Source organism: Physeter macrocephalus, chromosome 19 (assembly GCF_002837175.3).
Source record: "Physeter macrocephalus isolate SW-GA chromosome 19, ASM283717v5, whole genome shotgun sequence".
NCBI lineage: Eukaryota > Metazoa > Chordata > Mammalia > Artiodactyla > Physeteridae > Physeter > Physeter macrocephalus.
Genome location: NC_041232.1, coordinates 1,012,092 through 1,036,464, shown reverse-complemented (window position 1 = coordinate 1,036,464; position 24,373 = coordinate 1,012,092). Strand labels below are relative to the sequence as shown.

General features: G+C 44.2%; 2 protein-coding genes across 34 annotated transcripts in view; one reads left to right on the top strand and one right to left on the bottom strand.

Annotated features, from left to right (window-relative positions):
* FAM210A (family with sequence similarity 210 member A) overlaps positions 1-17,668 on the top strand; it is a 41,314-nt gene extending 23,646 nt beyond the window's left edge. For 5 of the 33 annotated variants that reach the window (XM_028480112.2, XM_007119104.4, XM_007119106.4 and 2 more), the window contains exons 3-14: positions 878-989; positions 2,937-3,234; positions 5,591-5,669; positions 6,092-6,358; positions 6,728-6,989; positions 7,823-7,970; positions 8,191-8,282; positions 8,716-8,781; positions 10,512-10,693; positions 13,415-15,211; positions 16,724-16,925; positions 17,532-17,668. In XM_028480112.2, coding sequence (XP_028335913.1) covers positions 878-989; positions 2,937-3,170 — 346 coding nt within the window. In that variant the 3' untranslated portion in view covers positions 3,171-3,234; positions 5,591-5,669; positions 6,092-6,358; ... (6 more) ...; positions 16,724-16,925; positions 17,532-17,668. The other 28 variants (XM_055080430.1, XM_055080448.1, XM_055080425.1 and 25 more) reach the window with 28 other exon arrangements.
* A 703-nt stretch (positions 17,669-18,371) lies between these two features.
* On the bottom strand, positions 18,372-24,287 carry LDLRAD4 (low density lipoprotein receptor class A domain containing 4). Its single transcript, XM_028480120.2, is given in 3 exon segments — positions 18,372-18,431; positions 18,433-18,903; positions 20,006-24,287. Coding segments are annotated over 3 exon segments (606 nt in total). The 5' UTR covers positions 20,081-24,287.
* Between the last annotated feature and the right edge of the window lie 86 nt (positions 24,288-24,373).

Here is a 24,373-nt window from a genome sequence, read left to right as displayed (position 1 = left end):
TCAGGGAATTTTAACATTAAATAACGTACTGTCGTATTAACTATATACTATCCTACATGTTAAGTTTCCTGGCTGTGATGATTATATTATGTTTATGAAGGAGAAGCACAGAACAAGAACCTTGTTGTGATTTCAGGTGAAGGCTCACAATGTCTGCAAAACTACAAGCAGTGAGGGAGAGAGTGGGAGAGCACAAGTGTTCCGGCATGGCAAACTTGACACTCAGGGAAACTAAAAAAATTAGGGCTTACCAGTTGGATTAGAGACTTTTTCTGCCGCCTTTCCCTCCCTCCAAAAATTTGTTGCAATTCATGATAATTGCTTCTTTACCTGCCTTTTAAGTCTGATAATAGAATAGAAGCATGTTTTTAGAATAATTGAAGTTTTCATGAAACCCATAGAACCATTTTTTTTTGCATAATAACACAGTAAGTGGTGTTATAATATCACTTGTTTTTATGATAATAGTATAGTTTGACATGTAATTTTAGAGGTAAAAAATCTTAGGTCTTAAACTTTGAGTTGGATCATTCTAAGGAACTAAAGATTCTAAGATCAGGTGAATGATCAGAATCATTTCTGATCATTTCTCTTAGATTACTTAATGCTATTAATTTTTCTCTGATAAATGATTCTATTTTTCTCAGTGTGCTAGTTAGGGATGTCCATGAACAGAAGCTGTGAACAGTGAGACACAGCAGGATGCTGGTGTTCATGCACACGTTGTTCCTTTAGAGTGAAATTAGAGTGCTTGGTGGTGCAGAATTGACTTTTAAACAGAATTTGGTTTTGATGTTTTCAGATAATCTTTTGAAAATATTTATTCCTAAAAGTTTTTCTATATGTATATATAAATTACTTTCTGTTTCTTTCTTAGAGGAGTGAATGTCGTTCCTTTTCTAGAACTTATTGGGTTACCTGACAGCGTAGTAAACATTCTGAAAAATTCCCAGAGTGGAAATGCACTAACAGCATATGCCCTGTTTAAGGTAGGTACTGCTGTGGGTAGATGGCTCCTCACACTGAACCTCTATAACACTCCGTGCTTGCTCCCAGGGTTACCTTTGTAACTTAAAATACTGTGTTTCATCTCTTACATGTCTAATGATTAAAAGTAAACTAAAATTTTTAAGGGTAAATAAAATGGTGGTTTAGGAAGAATTGCCTTAAGAATAGGTAGGTTTTTCATAACCTGCTGTGATGAGACAAAGTGAGACTTCTGAATTTCTAATGAACAGGTTGTCTCTGTGACATTTCTCCTATTGATAGTACATTAATTTTCCTTATTCAGAGATCCACATGCCACCTGACATGTTAGTGAAATTTAGCATTTATTTTACTGTTTATAATAGTTTATCTTTCTAAAAAGTAAAATAGTAAAGTTTAATCAAATTGTTTTATGTGATAAACCTTAGACTTAGTTGTTGATGTAATATATGTTTCATTTTGGAGTTCATTGTCTTTACAGTTGTTGTCTGGATTCAGACAATGACATCTTTGAAAATAGGTAGTTTTTACACTTATAGGTCTTTATTTTGGAAGAGAAGACTCATTATTGTAAATTGTGAAATTTAGCTATATTAATCTAATTTTTCTCAACTGACAAAAAATTAGGTTCTATGTGGCTTTATCCTAAGGAAACAGGTAGAAGACATTGGGAAACTAGATGTTATTTTACTTCTGTTATGAAAATACTTAGAATTATGGGTTTATAGTAGTACTCAAAAATAATGTTGTTTTATTCTGTCATCCTCATTAAAATCCTCTGAAATATTGGGAGATTTCTTATATGATAATTTTGACTAGAGGGCTAAAGCTTAATTGCTGAGTTATTCAACATTAAAACTTATTAAATTAGTAAATTATCAAGTTTTTAGTTACAGTGTGTATAATTTAACCTTAATCCAACTGTCATGATGGTTGAAACCACTTCCCTAATTATAACTGTTCCTTATCCCATGCTCTCATTTCACAGTCTGTGTGTTAGGTCTTTTTTAAATGTCTGTTGTCTTTGATCATGAGCTCCTAGGAATTTAGAGTTATGTCTTTGTGTTTCCACTGTGCCTGTGCTGTGCTCTGGAGGCACATCAGTGCTCAGTGCCTGTTGGCCTGCTTGGAATTGAAACACAAGGCTGGCATGCAGGTGGGCTGGTGTCAGCAGTGGCTCTGCTCACGTTCCTGTGCACGGAAGGAGGTGTGGAGGGTCCACCTGGGTGTTTGGTTTCTGTAACCTGGTTTCTCAGGTAGAGCAGCAGACACTGAGGTTTCTTGCCTCAGAATGTGATGCAGCCTCTGCTCTTAAAATTCTCCCTTTGTACCAGTTCATCTACTAGTTAGTTTGGGACCTTAAACCTCTGGTCAGCTGACATGTGTACATGTCTCCTGTATGTGTGCCATTTTACCACTTTTTGGCCTCATGGAAGTTCCTGGTTGGGATGCCAAGCCCAGCATGGACTGTAATGAGAAAGTAGCATAAAGCCTGGAAAAACCAAAGAAAAGAGATTTGGAAGTGAAACTAAACTAAACTCAGTGAAGAACAAACATCTGGCCCGTGCTTGCCCCTCAGTTTGGTTCCGGTTTAGATGAACAGTGTGTGCAGGTCGGCAGGGTTTCTGGGGAGAGGAAGCGCATGTGCCTTTGTTATAGGGAGGGTCCTGAGCCCTCCCTCTGGTTCTCAGTGAGTCTGCCCCCCAGCTTCACTAGCACATGGGTACAGAACTTTGGTGCTGCCCCTGTGAATGTTCTCTAATCCTGGGTCCGTGTCTAGGTGACAAATACGGAATGTTAGGAGGGAAAACCATATAGGATGTAACAGCCTTATGAAGCAGTAAAGTAATTGATAGTTTGGATATTAACAAGAATTTTAACTTCACACTGTTTTTACTTAAGACAACAGTTATAATCAGTACTGATCTGCCCATTTCATTTTCCCGCAGATTGCAACGCCCGCGCGGTACACTGTGACCCTGGGGGGGACCTCCTTCACTGTGAAGTATCTGCGCAGCCGTGGCTACATGTCGACGCCACCTCCTGTGAAGGAGTATCTGCAGGACAAGATGGAGGAGACAAAGGAGCTCCTCACAGAGAAGATGGAGGAGACAAAGGACAGACTCACCGAAAAACTGCAAGAAACCAAAGGAAAGGTTTCTTTTAAGAAAAAAGTGGAATAGCGTGCCTTATATACCAGGTTATAGACAGTTCCTGCACTTTAACCCTTGGGGACTATGGACAAAGGTACATGCTCTTGATTATTTTTTTGGTTAGCAGCCTAAATATAGCAGTTCTCTGAGGGTTAAAGAACTAAGATAACTTTTTAAAGTTAAACATCACTAGAAAAACCAGTGTTTTTTGAAAAGAAAAAATGAACCCAGTATAAGAATTTCATGTCAGTAGCAGCGTTAAGCAGTGGTCCATGTCTTCAGTCATCCTTGCTTTGTGTTTAGATAGCTGCTGACTCCTTGAAGAGCTGGTGCGGCCCTACACAGATTTAACACTAGGTCTTCATCTTTGTTATTCTTCGAGGTTTTAACGATATTCACTTCTCAATGTGGAGACAAACTGTTATCATCAGAACTGCCTGTGAATAAGAGGATATTTAGTCTTTCTCTAAAGATAGTATATAACAGTTACATACCAGTTAAAATGTAGACTTCATATAAAGAAAGCTGAATGAAAATTGGGTCATATATATGTAAATAAGATGTATTGGTTATATGTAAATGAAAAATTGACCCTTTAAAAATGATTTTTACTTGAAGCTTGCCATAATCAAATTTTTTAAGCAAATCTGTGCGGTCATAGCACTTTCTCACCCAGAATGTAAAACTGTTATTCCTGCATCATGTCCTCTCCAACTGATCTCTCAGAGGGAAAGGGAAAATCATTACACCTTAAGTTTATGGTGGAGATCAGATACCCTTAGCAGTGCCTGCAGCTTGTGGTTCTCGGCAGTGCAGGTTTGGGAGGATGGGACCTGCCTGTCCCTGCCACCTGGTCTCCGCCAGCCAGAGTCGGTCTTGATTCCATTATGGAGTAAAATTTTAAGATTGTAGCTGCTATTTTCCTCTTGCATTGAAACATCCTTACTTGAGCATTTTACTTGAATTTTTTAAATAGCAAAGCTGTCATTAAAACCTGCTTGGAATGAAATTCAGTCCTTGTCAGATGTGAAAGTTGCCACAATTTGTGTGGGTGTGTTTGAGGATGTGTTTGTTTCCTTTTGCTCTAACTGCCTTTACTTCAGTTCTAACCTTTGAGTTGAAAGAGGGAACGGCCTCTTTCTAGATTGTCTTTGTTGTGAGTGATCTGATAAGGTCTGATAAGGCCGCAGGCATCACTGCTGTGAGGCAGGGTTTTCATATTAAATACTGAGTTTGACCAAATTTAGAGAATACTTTAAAGGGAAAAAAATGTTTGCATTTGATACGTCTCATCATTATGTTGGCTGCGCTGTGGTTGGACACTTCTTTGTGGGGGTGGGTGGAGTGGTGAGGGGGCGGGGCTCACTCTGCCACATGCAGGCCTGATCAGGCAGGATGGTTTGTCTCCTGATACAGAACGAACGTGTGATTTCAAATTGACAGCACATTTTCAAATCCAAAAACAGTGAACATGTTTTAGCTTGTTTATTAAATAATTCATATTTTTGCATATATTAAATGCTAAGATGGATATTAACAAATTTCTTGTTTGTTTATTTTTAACCACTGAGACTGCTTGGTTTAAAATCATGTGTTATATGAAACTTTCTTTTTACTTTTCACGTTGCATAGGGCGTGTTTTCCAATGAGGATAAATTGTGGGTCTTAGAAGCACTAATAACCCTGAGTTTCCACCTTTGGTTCAGCCCGTTTGAGATTTGTTGCCATCCAGTTTCATAATTGTGTTGCGTTTGTCCAGTTACAGAAAGTGAGATACTAGGGAGTGCTTTGAAATTCTCTAGTAAAACATTCTCTGCAGGTGTAAGAAGTTCTTTTGTCATTATTTGGTATCAGGAATATCTGATCTTGTCTAATGCTGCTGCTCTCATCTTGCTAACCTAGTCCTTAAGGGAAGCTACAAAGAGCCGAAAGGGGGCCCCTGGAATATGCGTGTAGAGTATTCGTAGCAGGCCAACAGCACATAGTGGGCATTGAAATTAAGTTATCCGGGTGTATGTGTGGTAAATATCATAACCATTTTATTTACAATAAGCCTTATACTTGCTGTGTCTGGTGTGCACATCTGTATTTAAGTAGGATTGTTGACAGGGTAAGGAGGGAGCCATGGCTGAGATTTAATTTAACACCTATAAAATAGATAAAAAGTGTTTGCTCAGCAAATTAACAATTGAAATGAAAAATAGATTAGGTTAAAAAACTTAGTTTATTCAAGAAAAATAGCAAAACCAACCTTTTAAAGTACCACAAAAATGTCTCTTACTGAACCAACATTTTGCATACAGTAGGGTGCTATTTGCAGATTCCAACAAAGGAGAAAGAGTTCATGTATTAAGGTCACCTTCCTGCCACTAGTGAAAATAATAAAACTATGCCTTCAAATATAATCGTCAGGTTATTTGTTATAGAATCTGCCTTCCATTTATTTACAGATGGAAGATGTTACTGTAGTCCTTTATGCTCTAGGAAGCAATGGAGCTATTGGCTGTCTTATTTCAGTGACCTCAGAAGGTAATTCCAGGAATTTTATAAACATCTTAACAGTTTGGGCAGAAGAGGTGTTTGAAGAAAAGAAGCAAGTTGTACGTTAGACATATCTAGCTCTTTCTTGTGTTCTTTCCACTTGGTTCATCTGCAGGATTTCTTATCCAAATTCAGATGTTCTGAACAAAGCCACTGTAGAATATTGTAGAGTATGGTGATGCTAATGAAATGGACAGAAAATGTTTTAGCAAATGAGTCAGAAAGAGTACGTGCATCTTTCCTGATACCTTTGAGATGATACTGTTTTTATAAAATGCATTGGTGAGATATACATTTCTGAATTCGTAAAGGATTCTGTCTGAAAAATACTTGCTTTCATGGTAATATAGACATATTTCTTCTGTTGGCTACAGCTTACTTTTTAAAATGGGGACCTTCATTTATTTCAGATTTTCAAAATTGAATCTCCATAGGGAAGATATGGAGTTAGTTTAGAAGAAAGTAAAATACATTTAGATTAAGTGTTACCAACGTTGGTTTGAAGTAGTTTTGGTATTAGATGCTTACTCAGTTGGCTTTTCCCGAGCCATGGTCTACGGTGCGTCCAGTCACATTGGCCTAGAGGCCGGAGTTGCACAGGAGCGTTCATAAAAAGTGTGGGCCTCTCTACCGCCTTGGAATTTAACCACTTGAACCAGAAATCTGCAGAACCAGAGGTGGGTGCTTTTAATTATTCATTCTGCAAATAGAAGCTTTGTTTGGTCTTCTTGGTCCATCTGTATATTACAGAGTACCCAAAAGATTCTGCCTCCTTGACCCAAAGGAACAATAGAGGCAAGAATTCTCCTTCCCTGAGAGACTTGGCCAGAATTTGTCTTCAGCCGTGAATTTTGGCCTGGCTTTCTGATTTTTGAAAGATATTTGTCCTGCATTTTGAGCTTGTAACTTACATTTGAGAAATGCTAAGTTTGCGCCGATTAGGTTTAGTTTTCCCTCTTTGAGATTTTTTTTCCTATGTGACTTCCATGTCAAGCTGGTTCATTTTAACTCATTAATACAAGTTTTTGGTTGTCTTGCTTCTTCAGGGTTAGGCTTTGAAAATCAAGCTGTATCCTTCCCCGTAAATCGCTGGCAGCCACCAACAGTAATGATGACAGATCATAATTATCTTGTGGCAATTATCTGGCTATTTTGATAAGAATGATTCTCTCAGCAGAGAGAATGCGGCTTGACTTCAGAAGCCTTCAAGGCAGAGTATGACGTTATTCCGCTGACTTGGACAGTGTTCGTGGGAAGTGCACAGGCAGCCCCAAAGTCCTCCTCAGCACTTGTGGTTTCTCTCTACAGGTAAGAGGGCTCACGGAGCCTGAGACGAACAGAAAGCACTTTCACGTTGTGTTTTCTCTGGGACAGCATGGTCCATAAGAGCATGAAGTTGTAGGACAGGTCAGAGATGTTCCACGTGTAGCCACAATATATTCTCATTCTTCCTGACTGTGAGGAATGCATAGAACCTTTCTTCTTTCTTTACCTCTCCCTCCCTCCCTATGTCCAGCTTTTTCTGCTTTGAATTTTGACCATTTTAAACGGTAGAAAACTCTCTTTGAAGTAAAAAAGAAAAAGGCGAGTTTGCATGCAAGCGTGCCTGGTTGTCCTGCGGCAGCCAGTATGTGGTTCTCCCTCCCTCTGGTGGGCAGGCGCTATGGCCCACTCCTCAGTAAGAGCGGGACAGAAAGCTTGCAGGTGTTTCCTGACTTTCTAATCAGGTACCTGCTGAAAGTCAGCCTTTTACTCCATTTGGGTAATTTCATAAGATTACTTTTAAGTGTACCATATATGAAATATATCTAATATAATCTACATGAAATCTACCTAGTATAATCTAAATAGGGTAAAACAATGAGATGTTTCAGCTCCTTAACACTAATTGAGGGTTGGTTTGTTTTTAAAAAAAAGAACATACAGCATTTCCTCTATATACACAAATATTAAGCTGTTATTTTGTATGCATTTCTAAGTAGGAGATTTGAGATTCTGTAATGATTTGAAGCACATTTTGACTAATTTGTATTTTATTGAATTTGAGTCAGTATTTTCTTTGGACACAATCTTGTGACTTAATTATGGCTGTTGCTTTACTTCTCTAAGAATAGTGGCTGTTTGGGTTCTCTCTTTGCAAGGGTCCCAGAGGCACAGTTTGTCCAGTCTTCAAACATTGACTGCCCTGCCATTCACCTTGGTCTGGAGCTAGAGTTACAGGGCTTGGTTGCCATCGTGCTCCATCACCATGTGCTTGTTATTCCCCTCCTGAAGAAGATGGAAGATATGGTAGGTTGTAATTGCATTCCTCACTTCTTTTGGTTTGGAAATAAGGGACAAGTCTTACTTTCCAAAAAAAATTGAAAATATTATTATCAGTCAAACACTTGTCCACAAACCCTAATGCAACTTCTGTTGAGAAATCTAGGTCATTTTGTAACTGCATTATTTTGGAAGCATTTTAGATTAATAGAAGTTTTCTCAGTCATAAACCCAATTTTCCCTCTAGTGGGTCACTTCAGAATGTTGAGGCCAGTAGTTGTAGTTGAAGAAAGGCGCAGGAGAGCCGGGTCAGACATTCAAATCAAGGAACTAAGTAAGGTAAAGTAAGTACCTGCTTTGGAACTTTAAAAATTCTTTGTATTTTTGGAGCTGAAGCCAATTTATGAATATTCTTAATCTTCTGTCCTCTTCTGGTGACTTCCATCATCTTTTCCCTTTTAACTTCATAATTTTTTTTTTTTTAAATAAATTTAATTACTTTGTTTGTTTTGGCTGCGTTGGGTCTTCGTTGCTGCACACGGGCTTTATCTAGTTGCTGTGAGCAGGGGCTACTCTGTTGTGGTGCTCGGGCTTCTCATTGCAGTGGCTTCTCTTGCTGCGAAGCACGGACTCTAGGTGTGCGGGCTTCACTAGTTGTGGCTTGCAGGCTCAGTAGCTGTGGCTCACAGGCTCTAGAGCGTAGGCTCAGTAGTTGTGGTGCACGGGCTTAGTTGCTCCATGGCATCATAATTTTCTTTAATTCTTTCTTTAGAGTGATATTTCATTATCCAAAGAGGATTCAGCCTCAGAAAATACCCCATCCTCCTGTGGTAAGAAAGTGAGTTTGCTTTTCCTACTGCGCTTGTGTGGAGGGTCATGGTGGTGGTCACAGCACCTGAGCCTGCATTTGCGACACTCTAACAGCTCAGATTGGAATTTTCCTTTTCCTTGGGGTCAATCGGTGGAACATCTGAAGCATCAGGAGCTGGCTTTTGTGGTAACTTTTCTCACTGGGAAGTTCAGTGTATCCCCGACTAAGAACTGTTAGGCTGGCCTCTCTGGGAGTGGAGAACGTGTGTGCGTGAGGTTTACGGGAGCTTGACAGTGAGGCAAAACCATGTGCTCTTGGATGGTTCCAGAAGAAAGGGAGTGTGCCAGCATTGGTGAAGAGGATGCATACGTGGTACAGGATCCCGGCACCAGGAACCTGGGGTCCACGCTGTTTCCTTGAGGCCTTGACAGCGCTCAGATCAGTGTTAGCTCCCCCACCCCTCACAGAAAGGAAGCCAGAGAAGGAAAAAATGGGGGCAAGGTGGGAAATTATTTTTTTTAAACTATTCTCCCTTCAGATTTTCACATTTTATTGCTAAGGTTGTAAGAACACTCCCCAACACACACACAACGTGGTTTATTAACCGAAAAAGCTGTCCACATCTAGAGTTATGAGAAACGAAACAGATGTATTTTACTTAAAACCGTGGCGAGGAGGTTTGGGTCCTGGTGGTTCAGTCTCTGCCTTGACACAGGTGCTCCAACCCCCTTGGCACTAACTTGGCCCGTTTCCGTCCCTGGCATTTTAAGCTGCAGTGTTAGTGTAGAGAGCATGCCAAGGCAGAGTGCTATTTACAAGTCTGTAGGAATTGGGTGAACCTGGAAAGTGAAAGCTGAGCAGCACAGCTCCCTCTTTGGGGTCCGCATGTGGCAAGCACACCCTCTCCTCCAGTCTTCGCGCAGGTGACCCTGTTGTATGCATGACATTTGAAGACATTAACCTGAGACAGAGCTAATACTTGAGGCCACCAGGTCTATAGGCTCCAAAGCCTGTGCTGCCCTTGAACTGTAAGCAGGAAATCTCAAGCAGGACCTCAGGGTCCCCCACTGAAGCCGGGGTGGCAGACACAGCCTGGCTCAGGTGGGGCCAAGGGGATGGGTCCCTGGCCTGCCATGTGGGAGAGGCCAATGTCAGCACTTTGATTTGAAAGCATGCTTACTCTGTCTGCTAGTGTAGACTGCTAGAATATTTTGTGCTTCCAGATTCTGGTGGTAGTACCACAGTAAACTCTATAAACGCAAATGGCTTTGTAAACAGGTTAAGTCATAAAGGAGCAGTATACTATACGCAAGTGTGTGAAAATGTACATATACTGCTTCCTGGTAAAGCCTTTTGAAAGTCTGTATTGCAGTTAACACCATGCTGTGTTCAAATGACTAAGACTGTAGCTTTTGATTTTTTTAAAGTAGGGTGAATGAGGTTTGCATTATTAGGGCAAAAGCCCAAAGTCTGGACAGACACATGCCATCAAAACAATGAAATTTACAAATGCACAGCTTTTACATTTTGGCTGGTATTTTAAAACATGCATTTTAATTAGAATCAATTCAAAGCAAAACGTCAAAACAGTGTAACGAGAGAAATCTAACTGTGATATTTTAAGTAACAGGCTTGTTATAAACTGTTTTGTGCAAGTGTCATCATGGAGAGTCAGAAATAAGTGTTTGTTCCAAGGCCACTGTGAGTGGGTCTCTGAAGGATTCTGGAGGTTTCTTACGAGCACACTGCTTTTCTAGATGTCCTCGAGGGTGCAGGGAGAGGGCTGCCTGAGTTGCTAGTCCATCTGCTTAGCTGTTGGCAGCTCTGCTGTTTCACAAACGACCCAATGAACAGAAGTCGGTCCAAGAAAGCCAGAGACTGGTGGGGTCTGGGATCCGGTGCAGGCCCTGAAGTGGAGTGGGGGCTCCCCATGTACCAGGTGGGTCAGCAGGGAGCCTGTCACCAGGGAGGGAGGTGTTGGGCTCTGTTATGTCCTGTGCTGAGTGTAGCCTGAGCAGAAAACGGTGGGTCCAGACCTTGGCGTCCCCCTCCCTGGCTGGCGGTGCCTCGGCTTTCGAGGGCCCACAGGGGCTCCTTGGCCTCTGGCACTTCTGCTCCAGCCCGATGGACAGCTCCTGGGTCACTGGCAGCCTCCAGGCCTATTGTCTGTTTTTGGCCTGGGCTTCTTCTGAAGTCTTCAGAGCCTTCTCTGCACAGCCAGGGCTGCGGTAAGGGGTCCCACAGGCCCCCGACAGTGGAGATCAGTGTCCCGCCTCCTGTCCTCCAAGAGTGCAGTCGCTGGTTTCTCAGCGCCACACTGAGCCCCGCTGCCCAGATGGACACCAGTGGGCCCACACTGACCATCTCCTGCCTCCTCCAGAGCAGCTCCAAGTGACCTCCCTGCACCCAGACCCTAGACCCAGCCAACCAGGCGACCTCATAGAGAAATGGGTTTACTGAACCCAATCCAGTAGGAATCAAGCCTGCAATCTCCTCCTCTCCTTCTGTGACAAAAGTTTATACTGGTCTTACCTTCACTGAGGGATATAAGTTTGGGGAATATTCTTTAAAATTTCTCAAATATCTGCTGAATAAGAGATTATAGAATTTATTCAAGAGCATAATGTGGTTTATCAGTGACTATTTGCTGTTTTAAGAGAAATCCTTTTCTTACAGCTATTTTGCTCCTTATAGCTTTCTAATCCCCTTTCCAAAATTATCTTAAAAATTAATTCAGAATCTAAAATGGGTTTTATGGAAGGCCCTTGGCAGACCAGTGGTTAGGACTTGGCGCTTTCACCGCCGTGGCCTAGGTTCAATCCCTGGTCAGGGAACTAAGATTCCACAAGCTGCACGGTGTGGCCAAAAAAAAAAAAAGTTTTATAACTAGAGTTTGGGGCCCATACAGTTATTTAAATGGTATTTTAAGATTTCAGTTTCCAAAGTTCATTTGTTTCCACAGTTCATTACTAACATATAGAAATGCAAAAATATTTTAATTGTATTTCCTGCAACCAAGCTAAACTCACTTATTCTAGTAGTTTGGTAGGTTGTATGAAGTTTTATACATGCACAATTATGTAATCTATGAATCCATATACTTACTTAGAGCTTAGAGATATCATTCTAATCTCTCAGTGAAGGAAACTTAGATTCCTTTTGCTCCATCATCACGAACTGAAAACCTCTGATGCCAATGACGTTATTAGCCTCTGAGGGTGTCTGCTGAACAATTCTCTTTAGAAGTCTCGCTCACGTTTTGGGCTGAGTTGACTCAGTTTGTCTGTGACAGCTTCCAGAAGCCTGAAGGTGACACCTCATCTCAGGTGACGACCCCTGAGTGTTCTGTGTAGAACCCAGAACTGTATGATGTGATCTGCCAGGGTTGTTTATAGCAAATATAATGATTTCTGAAAAGTCAGAGTGAATAAGAACTGAATGGGATGGTTACCTGGGGAACCATAAGAACCGTTTCTGAGACGGGTTTTTAAATACAAGTAGTTTCCCCCCCACCCCCCAACATATGTGCTTTGTCTGTGAAATATTTTTTTAAAAAAACAGGAGACACGTGTATCAGTGATCATTTTTAATGATTTTGAGCTGTGGTTCGAACACAGCATTAAGAACAAGCAGAAGAGGCTGATTTCATAACACACAGCACTTAGAGCAACATCTTCCTTTAAAAGTCCGGATTGCAGTTACAGACCTTGGGTCTAAGAACTACATCCCCTCGCTCAGTTAAAGAGGCAGGTACATGACAGCTGGAAATCTTTCTCTGTGTATAACTGGGAATGAACAGTAAGCACAAATGTCTGTTTAAAAAAAAGAGTTTAACAACTTCAGATTATTATAGATCACGTGAACAACTGTTGAAAAGTTCAGATACAGTTGTACTTTTTCATTATAAAGCAGCCTAGTGAAAACTAAGTGAATTAAATGCTATGAATAGTATTGTACATATTTTAAATAGCTTTTACACCAGAAAGTGTGATTTTTGAAAGCCATGAAATGAAGAATAGCAATATACCAGCAAGCACATTAAGATGAACCAGTATAATTAACAGTAAAGTTTAAGCCTCTATTAGTCCTGTAGAAAAGCCATGACATGGTAACAAATTTAGTGCCTTTGAGTCCAGAACATCCTCAGATGACACTCCTGCTCAGCAGTCCTCCCAAGAGGTGAAGCCTGGGGGAGATTTTCTAACAGGGAGGAGCCTCCACCCTTGACCTGAACCACCAGGGCCGCTGCCATTGGCAGTGAGCAGACAGCGGGGGCAGTGGGTGCAGAAAACACAGATCCCCATCTTCTCGTGGGCCTCGCAAAGCACAGTCAAAGAAGGGCTGACCTCTGGTCCATTAGCATCAAGAGTTGCAGAGGTGTTTTCAGTTTAAGGATAATCAGTAATTGTTTTGTGGAGGACAAGAGTATGACTCAGTCGTGATTTTCAAAATCAAAACATACACCACAGAACAAATATAAAACAAGGAATTATTAGAATTTACATCCTCTGATGACAGAATAAACTGGAAATATGGATCAGGTAGGCAGAATTTCACAAAACTGTGGATGGCACTGGGAAGGATGCCCACACCCACAATTTCATCCATGGTTTTAATGAATGTTGTCATAGGCTCTTCTTTTTTCTTTTTTCAATATTAGAATATTTGAAGATAAATGCAGAGGTCACCATCAGACACTAAAGACGGAGCTGTAAGTAGATGCTGAGTCAGGGGGTGTGACGTGGTCCCTGGTCAGTGGCAAAGTCTAGTTTGTTTCTGGGGTCGTGATCACCAGGAGACACCAAAAGGAAGGGATAGGACATAAGAATTCACTTGGCTGGCTGATTGCCAATCTGCTAATTATAACCCATAACAGAAATCTTTCTGAGACTGGGGTCTTCTCAAGTGGACTGGTTTGTCCTAAGTTATTTTTCCTGCAAATGCTACTGTTCATTCATTGGTTCCACAGCTTCCGTTTGTCAAAAAGGCACAGAAAGACAGATGGTCACAAATGCGTCTGGACTGCACAGTCCTCTGCTGTAGGCTGATGTGCTCACTCTGACCTAAGTTTTGCAGTGAAAAGTGCACTCTTCACTGGGTTTGCCCTCTTCATTCTACAGCATGAGATAGAATATTTTTTTCATAAAGCAAGTTGAAAAATCCACATTTTTTTCTGATTATAGCTAATACTGGTCCAACTGAACATTATCGAAGGGATTAAAATAAGCATCTGGTGGCTCCAAAAGGCTGTGGGATTTTAAAAAACTATTTCTTAAAAAGTGTTTTCACAGCAAAGATGCAACTCTGATTGCTGTACATATGTTGTTCTTAGGCTGTGCTTGCTTGTTCAGACTTGTTTCCCTTATGTTATAATACTGATATTTATTAATAAACTACATAGACTTTTATCTGTATGCATCCATTCGCATATTTCCTTATAAAAGAGGACAAAGCACGTAGGCATTCACAAATTCTGTCATTTCTGTTAAAATTGGTAATCTATACCTTATATTGCAGTATTAACAAAGTTTTGTTCTACCCATTGGGTAGGATATGTGCGTAATATAGTCAAGTTATATACAGCACCTTACAAATGAACGCCTGACAGACACTGAAAGCACCATTGTGAGTGAGGCACAACAAAGGGGGCTGGGTTCCTGCATCTGCACAAGTTAGAACATGAGACACCTTGGCCGCTTAAAAACTACCACCACGCTGAGCTCTATGAAAGGACGTGGATCTTCATCATCTGCATCTCTGTACAGCTCTCACCCCAGCACCTCACACATACTGAGGACAGCGCTGCTCACAAGGCGTCCCTCCCCACACACCAGCCTGAAGGCTGTCTAACCCTGGCCGTGAACATAAACTTGAACTGTGCAAGATGCAGCACTTGGGGAGTAAAATAAGCTAAGCTGAAATCCCGATTCCTGTGGAATTCGTTCAATTCAGGTGAGCTGCTGGGACCCATTTGTGGTCGGGGTGAGAGCAGGTCTTTCATCTGCTTTTGTTGGGCCCCTTTAGACACAGCGTCCTCACACTGGGGGGGATCTTGCCAATGCATCTCCATTTCGCCAAGGCCATGGTAACCAAGGTGACCGTGCAGAAGGGGAGCCTGGTCCCTGCTTCTCCACCAAGGTTGGGGGGGGCTGTCACCGCAAGGCCCCGCGCCCAGCACAAGTATCTTTCCCAGTTTTTCCTTCATAGACACTGCTCAGCTCTGGAAATTTTAAGAAAAATGAATGGTACACTAACATGTTGCTGTTCTAAGCAGCAGACCTCAAGCAGCAGCCTTGGCACAGCAAACGCAAGGCTTGGGGAGCAGCCCCTAGCCGCTGCCTCGCAGCCAGACCAGTGTGGGAGCCTGGTGGCCAGCAGCGAATGGAAGCTGCTTTGGAGGAGCTTGTGGACCCGGACAGTCTCTGCAAGGACTCTCTGGACAGAAGAGCAGGTGGAGGTAAGATCCAGGCCCACCTGTCAGGATGCAGCCACTGGTTCTGAGGAGGGCAGGGATTTGAATGGATTCTTCCAGATCTGAGCTGCTTTCGAAAAGTGCTTGCCTTTGAGCCCTTCTCGTTCTCATGATGATAAAATACAGGTGAAGAGGGGGATAATTTGAAGCTGGAGACACGCTCATCTGAGTACAGGTCCTTATGCTGGGGTAGAAGGCCCCCCGCTTCCTGCTGGCCCCTGTGTCCTCCTCTCCCAGCTGCAATTAGTGGACTTAGGTGTCATCCTCATGACAAACCTTCCCAAGTTTTGCACATTCTCCTCTGCTGTCTGGGCTGTGTGTCCAAGTGTATTTGTGGTACAGAGGATAGAGGGTATGCTTGTCAAGCTTTTTTAACACTGAATTTTGGTCACAGATAGAACTTTGTGTTGGGTTGACCAAAAAGTTCGTTCAGGTTTTTCCATGACATGGAAAAACCTGAACGAACTTTTTGGCCAGCACAATAAATGCACAGTTTCTTCAGCAAAATCTCTTTTGTAGTAAAGGACAGCCTTAGTGTCTGAGGAACACTAGGCTTTCTGAAAAAGCCAACAGACACATGAGTGTTCCTATAAGTGGGACTCAAGGTGCCTGGGGTTCATATCCAGGGAGTCGCTAAGATGATGGAGCCCAGCTCCCACCCACTGCTCACTGATCCCCTAACCCTCTGGTTTCTAACCTGGACCCTCAGGCTCCACTGATCAAGCTGCAGCTTCACAGTCACGCCTCTTTCCACACCATGTCAGCCACAACCTTCGTAAGAGCAGAGGTCTAAATCACCTTTTTCCTGTGTTGAAGGGAAATTGACTATTAATTCAATTTATGACCTTGGCTTTTAAACTAATTCATTACAGAGCCCCAGCCTCAGAGACCATTCAAGTCATGATTTGATATGTCTGCATCATTAAATAACTATTTACATTAGAGGCAATTATCTAATAGGGTGGCCGAAAGGGAGTAGTCTCGGTTTTGAAGAACAATTAAAGTTATTTGAATTAAATAATTGTTTAACCGGTACTGTGAACATCTGCAAAATGTTCAGGTACTTGCAAAGTGACTAAGGAATTTATGTTTCTGAGCGTAACTCACTATTTTGAGCTAGAACTACTGGGTGTGTTCACCCACTCTACCAAAAGTGCAGGTGAAGTTTGGAATGATGACACCATCAGCCAACCTCCTCATTCTGCACCTAAGGGGAATGCCTGACCGATAATCTGCCCGAAGATGGGGAGGACAGGCACCTTCCCATCTTCACCAGCAACACAAGGGGAAACCTCACGCCATGCAGAGTCCCAGCCTCCTTTAAGCACAGGCTTGAGGTTGAGGCCATCTGATATGGTGGGTGGGCGGGGGTCCTCTGGTCAGGACCCCAGGACTCTGCCCGTCCCAGAGCTCCTGCCGTGGCCCTCAGCGTGCACACTGCTCAACAGGGTCTGAAGCATGAGTGACAATTGTTGACCACCATCTTCTCCTTTTAAGAGATTGACTACTTGTGTGGATGTTACTGTGTGAAATGGATGAAGATTCCAGTCCTCCAAACAAAACCCAGGGACCTACCAACCAAGAGGAGCCTCGGAAAGGAGCAGCAGAAAGCAGTGCGAGAGCTTTCTGCCAGCAGCACGAGGGCACCTCACCCGGCAGCCACCTCCGAGACCACGACAGCAGACACCTGGAACTGCAGGTCAGAGTCCCAAGTCACCCCTCCAGCCCTCGGTCCCTGCGAGAGCAGGCAGGGGCTGCACAGAAGCACCCCACCCGGGTGCAGCAAAGGCAGATGCTTCTGTAGAAGGAAGTTACTTATTTTAGGTGAGAATGAATATTACAATATTTAAGGTTAGTTTTCTAGTTGATTTTAGCTGCAGGTTGTGCTTTTTACCCTGTGCTCTGAGTTGCTCCCCGCCCAGTTCTGGCCTCCACTGCAGAGGCTTAGTGACCCGTGGGAGCACATCTGGTTCTGAGCACTGCATTCCTCCCGGGTGCTGGTCCGCCTACTTGGCCACATGGGTCCCTTCCTCAGTCCCAGGGGCTTCTACACAGAATCTGCAGCCAGCGTCACGCACATGCCAGGGCAATGGGCTGCTTAGAAGCGACTGCTGAGTCTTGCTGACCAGCCATCCAGGCCTGAACTCCACTATCCAGGGAAGGAGAGACCGGAGGAACACACTGAAGTCATGTGTTTCAACAGTATAAAAATAGCCACCTTGCATTTTAAACAATTTATTGCATAAAATAGTGTATTATCTGAGTATATTTCATGCTACAGTGAAAAAAATCTAAATTACCACAGAAACTGCACTGCTGGAGGACCAGGGCAGCACTGCGTGGTGTGTAAATGCAGGTGTAAAACACGCAGCCTGAGGCTGGAGGGACTCAACACACCAGGGATGCAGGAGTTTCCTCTGCTCCATCCAGGTGCCTCAGTGACGCATTCACTGCTGTGTGGTGACTTTCTTGGTGAATGTAAGTGGCGTACGTTAGTTAGGCTACCTCCCCAAACACCCTTTCCTGCATGATTATGGGGGATATGATATGGGGCCTAATTATAATCCACAGGTGAAAAGACAACATACAGAACTTGGCGTAAAACTTCCTCATTATCTTAAACACGAAGATAGTGCAACTTTTAAAACACAGCATCACAACACTGATTAACCCCTTGCATTCGTCTGACTTCTCCACTTTATACCTTGGCACACAAAACAGGAATTTAGAATCATATTTTTAAAACAAAAGTTCCACAGTTTGGGGGTGGGAAGCAAACTGGCGATTCTTCCCCATAATGTATAATAACGTTTTCCTCTGTATTCAGTTAGTTATAAAACAGGCCATTCTGGCCTCTTCCTCTGCTGCGTCTGCTTTCATAATCAAGTCAGATGTCTCTGTGGGTTTTATTTCATGATGTCTTCAAAGCACCCCTTTGTGTTCTCATGCCCACCCTTTGCCAAAACCTGCCCTTTCCCATCACTGCCCCAGATGAACACCAGACTGGAGGAGGTTTGTACTATTTCTGCCTGCGTGCGGCTCCTGTGGAAGGAATCGTTCTGTTTTACTGAACTTTCTGTGCTGGGGACGGAGGGGCAGTGCCACCGCCTCCCTCCTCCTTTCGTAAGTCAGGTATGCACGCAGGTCAGATGAGGTTCCCGGGCTTCCTGTCCTTGCCCTGGACGGGCAGCTCGGTGCCCCCCAGGGCCGTCCCGCTGGAGTGGCAGTCTGCTCCCCCTGTGCATGCTGCTGTGCTGGGGGTGGAAGAGAGTGGCGCCCAGGCAGTGGCCCATCACCTCGCTGTAGGCCGGGGGTGGCCCCTCCATCCTCCTGTTACTGCTGCAGGTGCTGGCACTGATGCCCGAATTGCTGCTGGGTGGGCGTGGGCCCCCGCTGTAGACGGACACGTCTATCAAATCGCTGTCAAATATGGTTCGGTTGGGCGGGGCCCTCACAGACTCTCGGTTGAGTTCCATCTGCTGTTCGGGGTCCCGGAGCTGCAGGGTGCAGGGCCCCTGGTAAGGAGGTGGCTCCTCCCCGTCCGACAGGGAGATGGTGGGGGGAAGGTCGATCTCGTGCTGCACGTAGGGGTAGGTGGGCTGGAAGCGGCTGAACCGATCCCTCTGGAGAAAGGTTGGGGCAGTCCCCCCATTCCTGGACCGCGGGGCGTACATGATCTGCAGGGAAAAGAGCAACACCTGGGAGATGTTCTTGGCACCGTGATGACCACGGACGTGATGGCAGCAAGGAAATTCACGTCTGTTCTCACCCATCTGAAAACTTTTCCCCCCAAGAAACATGTAAAGGTTATTCCAGAAAAACAGAGGTTTTTCGTTCCTAATGACTTAACATCACTCACCTTGCCAAACCCAGGATGGTTCAGCAACGGATAATTGCGGTTACCTGAAAATGTAGGTTTAATGGAGTTATTGTGTGTACATTTCCCACTGGTTAAGGAGAATACAGGAGCCCCCCACCCCCACCCCAGCCTGCCCACCATGTGACCTTCTCTGGGCCCCACTTCTGTGATTCAGAGGAGTATAGAGGAGGGTGAAGAATTTTCACTGTAAATGTAAGTTGTAACTTCACAGGATGGTACTTGGAGCAGGTACAAGACATTGGGTCAATTTATGAGTTATTTATAGGAGCTTGTTGCCCTATCAATTACTTAAAAATATGGAACAAGTGACTTTTTTTCTTTCTGGATAAAAGTTTCCTGTAGTTATTTTTAGCAACTGACATGAAAACTATTTTATATTCCAAAGTAAGTATGATTATAGATTTTTTTTTCCCCAAAAAGAATCCAGGTACTCTCTTTCTTGCATAACTTCTCCTCTATTCCACATTCTCACTTTCTTCTAGAAGAAGGACATATGTATATAAAGATATACATCCATCTGTCAACTTCTCTCACACCATGTTTTTAACTTAAAGGCAAAAAACGTTATTTTTACAGTCATACTATTAAACTGGGAGATGGAGTGAATCAAGCGGTGATGTTTATAAGCTACGCCGACACCCACCACCTCATTATCAGCAGCTTAAGGCATCAAATGAAGATCCTGGATTCTCGACCTGTTTTCTGGAAGGAGCTCTGGCCAGGCACAAAGAATCCTTGGGAGAGTCTAGGGAACACCCCTCCCCCACCTCTTAAACCAAGTTACAGGCACAGGCCTTGATCTTTGTCTGTGCTGACACGTTCAAACCTTCCACCAATTTTGTTCATCCCCCTCTACGTATCTCCTGCCACCCACACCCCGCCTGTGTCCAACCCCTTACCTCTGAGGCTGGCCGAGGTCCAGATCTGTCTGAAGGCCACAGGCGCCCTTCCTGGTTGTGGGGGGTGGGGGACATCACAGGAAGATCATTAGTTACATGCAGCAGCACCCAAAGCCAAGGGATCACACTCAGCTGAGCTCAGGCTGTTTAACACCCGGAACCACAAAGCCCCAGCCTTTTGTTACCTGCACCCCCAGAGGAGTCGTGGCCACAGGAAAGTCAAACAGTTCGGGTCTCCCCACAGTAGCCTTGAACGGTGTGCCCATCCACACTGGTTGGCTTTCAGACTGAGTTTCCCAAACCTACGAGCCCCCTGTGCATCTTCTCATGAATTGATTCCTCAGTACAAATGCTCACGAGGAGTGTGGAACCGGACATCTAGTTGCTTAGTAATCTTTCAAAAATGTTTGGCCAGGGACTTTCCTGGTGGTGCAGTGGTTAAGACTCCATGCTCCCACTGCAGGGGGCCTGGGTTCAATGCCTGGTCAGGGAACTAGATCCCACATGCATGCCACAGCTAAGAGTTCGCATGCCGCAACTAAGGAGCTGATGAGCCACAACTAAGACCCAGCGCAACCAAAAAAAAAAAAAAAAGGCCAGACCAACAAGGTGATGAGCAAACAGTAGGCATGATTAAGGGTCACTTCTAACACCATAAACTTGTCTACGGAGAATTTCAGTGTGGTATCCCTTTTGAACCCCAGTTGTTGGCTATAGCAGGGTCTGTGGGGCTTTTGTGACTAGTAAGAGAAGAACGGGGTCGGGGGCAGAGAAGTGCCTGTATTTTTGGATTCCCAGGAGTGTGCACAACTTCCTGCCATCATGGCCTCCTGTGACCTGAAAGTGCCCACCGGTAGACTTGGGAGGTCAAACAGCCCCAGGTCTTCAGAAGTGAAAGCGACCTCCCCTGTTCCTTGCAGGCGGGCATCCACCACGGCCCCCCTCACTGTGAGCAGGTGGCATCCCTAGATCTGACTGTACAACTATGTAACGGCGACAGGGTGGCTCTAACCAGGTGTCCGAGCCCTAGGCATGCTCCTTTGCGTCAAGGGAGATGTCACTCCCGCGTTGAGAACAGCACAGAGCATCCTCCACTGTTGCTAAGAATTCCACCCTTGGCAACAGCAGATTAAAGCACAGGGCGCGCAGCCTGACAACCAGATGTCACAGCACCAAATGAAGTGGGCAGGAAGGGACCCAGAAGAGGGGTAGTAGCACGTTTTCTGAAAACGGCAATAACTATTCTCAATGGCTTTATTTCCCTAGAAATTAGCAAAACTGGGAAAATGCCTAAAAGAGATTCACACCAAACCTTGCACACAATCCTGTATTTCACCAAAGTCACATCAACCTACCTGTTTCTAAATCCACGCGCTTCCCGGCCTCCTCCCAGGTTTCTTGCTGCCCCTCCCCTTGACTCCACCCCTCCTGGTCCCTCCCGACCTCTCTGGCCATTCGGCCTGCTCCTGGCGCGGAGGGGAGGCGGGGCGGGGGCGGGGAGTGGGGACATCCAGGGGCCATCGTCACGGGACGGGTCTGCACCGCCACAGCCTCCGCAGGGCACGCCCCCGTTCTTCCCGTTGGCCGCCGCCCCTACTGCTCACTCAGCTGCTCGCTGGCGGCTGCCTTGAGCTCAGGCTTCGGAGGGGAGGCCATGAGGTTGGCCTCTGCTGGTGCACCGGGAACAGCCCTGCGAGACGAGGGCCTGGCCGCCCCGCCACCCTTCGCCACCCTACCCGAAAGCCGGGTCCTCTGACCACGACGGAATAAGCTGGGAAATAAGATAGCAGCTCACAGAGTTTTGAGCAACAGGAACAAAATCTTGCTAGTATCGCTACGCGGGCCCATACACACTGCGTCTTTCGTAGCTGTTTGCTTGTGAAAACTGTTCCCTCATTCCGCGTTGCGTCCACAGAGCACCTCCGGCGCCCTTGCGTCCCTGGTGGCCCTGCAGATGCCTCCGTGGGTGCCCCGGGGAGCATGGCCACCAGGACCCAGGCCCACGAAAGCCTTGGGCCACCCTGAGGGGCTCTAGTGAATCTGCATCTTCTGAAAAAGGGACACAGGACAACTCCGGATCTCGCAGGCTTGAAGATGTGCATTTCCAGGTTCCTTTACCCTCAAAGAATCTGCATTGTATTTTCCTCCTTCTGAATGGTAAACAGCCACGTGGCCAGAAAATTTTCCCATTAAGTTGAATCTGCCTGACACTAAAACGTCTGCATTAAAGATAAAAAAAATCACGTGCTCTTCCAAGTGATTGTCTTTATGATCCCAACGATCCACATGTGTCGTCTGCAGACCTGGAACACAATGACTGGATTTTTTCCTTTTAAATCTGTTTGGCACTTTCTGTGGGCTGGGTGGTGAGTGGAAAATCAAAATTGTCTTTTCTAAAGTTGTGGTACATTATACATAACATTTACTATTTTAATCATTTGAAAGCATACAGTTCTGTGGCATTAAGTATACCCTTGTTGCCACGCACCCATCACCCCCATCCATCTCCAGAATTTGTCTTCTTCCCAAACTGAAAACGCTGTACTCACTGAACACTAACACCCCATTCCTTCCTCCCCTCAGCCCCTGCTGACCACCATTCTACCTTCTGTCTCTATGAATCTGACTATTCTAGGAACCTTGTCTAAGTGGAATCATACAATAGTGTCCTTATTTCACTGAGCATAATGTCTTTAAGATTCATCCATGTTGCAACCTGTGTCAGCATCTCATTCCTTTTTAAAGCTAATATACTCCACTGTAGGTACATAACATATTTTGTTATTCATAGATACTTTGGTTGTTTCCCCTTTTTGGCTGTCATGAATGCTGCTATGAACAGGGGTGTATAAATATCTCTTTGAATCTCTGCTTTTCATTCTTTTGAGGATACACCCAGAAGTAGAATTTCTGGGTCATACGGTGATTCTGTGTTTAATTTGGGGTGGGGGGGAACCACTACTGTTTTCCATAGCAGTGGTACCATTTCGGTTCCAATTTCATCACATCCTTGCCAACACTTGTTATTTTCTGGTTTCTTGCTAATAGTCACTCCAGTGGGTGTGATGTGGCATCTCACTATGGTTTTTTAAAAAAAAATAATTTTTGGCTGAGTTGGGTCTTTGTTCGCGCTTTGTTGCTAAGCGCAGGCTTTCTCTAGTTGTGGCGTGCGGGGGCTACTCTTCGTTGCGGTTTGCGGGCTTCTCGCTGCGGTGGCTTCTCTTGTTACGGAGCACGAGATTTAAACACGTGGGCTTCAGTAGTTGTGGCTCACGGGCTCCAGAGCGCAGGCTGAGTAGTTGTGGTGCACGGGCTTAGTTGCTTCGCGGCATGCGGGATCTCCCCGACCCAGGGCTCGAACCCGTGTCCCCTGCATTGGCAGGCGGATTCTTAACCACGGTGCCACCAGGAAAGCCCCTCTCACTATGGTTTTTATTTGTGTATGATTAGTGTATTAAGTCAGGGTTCTCCAGAGAAACAGAACCAATAGGAGATTGATTGATTGATTGTAGGAATTGGCTGCATGTTTCTGGAGGCAGAGAAGTCCCACAATCTGCTCTGTGCAAGATGGAGACCCAGAAAAGCCAGTGGTATAATTCAGTCCAAATACGAAGGGCTGAGAACTGGGGGGGGTGGGGTGGATGTGTGTCCACTGGTATATGTCTTGGACTCTAAAGACCCCAAAACCAGGAGCTCTGATGTCCAAAGGCAGGAGAAAATCGACATCCCAGCTCAAGAGAGAAAAAAAGAACTTGCCCTTCCTCCATTTTTTTTTTTTTTAACTCAGGCCCTCAAGGGATTGGATGATGCTCACCCACATTGGCGAGGGCAGATTTTCTTCACTCCGTCTACTGAGTCAAATGGTAATCTCTTCCAGAATTACTCCCATAGACACATTGCTTAGCTCAGTCAAGTTGACACATAAAATTAACCGTCACAATTAGTGATCTGAGCTCTTCTCATATGCTTATTGGCCATCTGTATATCTTCCTTGGAGAAATACCTACTCAGGTCCTTTGCCTATTTTAAAATTAGGTTCACTTATTTTGTTGCTGAGTTGTAAATGTTCTTTATATTTTTTGGATATTAATCCCTCATCAGATACCTGATTTGCAAATATTTTTCTCCCATTCTGTGAGTTGCCTTTTCACTCTCTTGATAGTGTCCTTTGACAAGTTTAAGTTTTTAATTTTTGAAGTCCAATTTACCTATTTTTTTCTTTGGTTGCTTGTGCTTTTGGTGTCAGATCCAAGGTATCATTGCCAAATCCAATGTCATGAAGCTTTTGCCCTATTGTTTTCTTTAAAAGTTTAATTCTTACATTTAGGTTTTGATACATTTTGAATTAATTTTTTGTATATGGTAGCA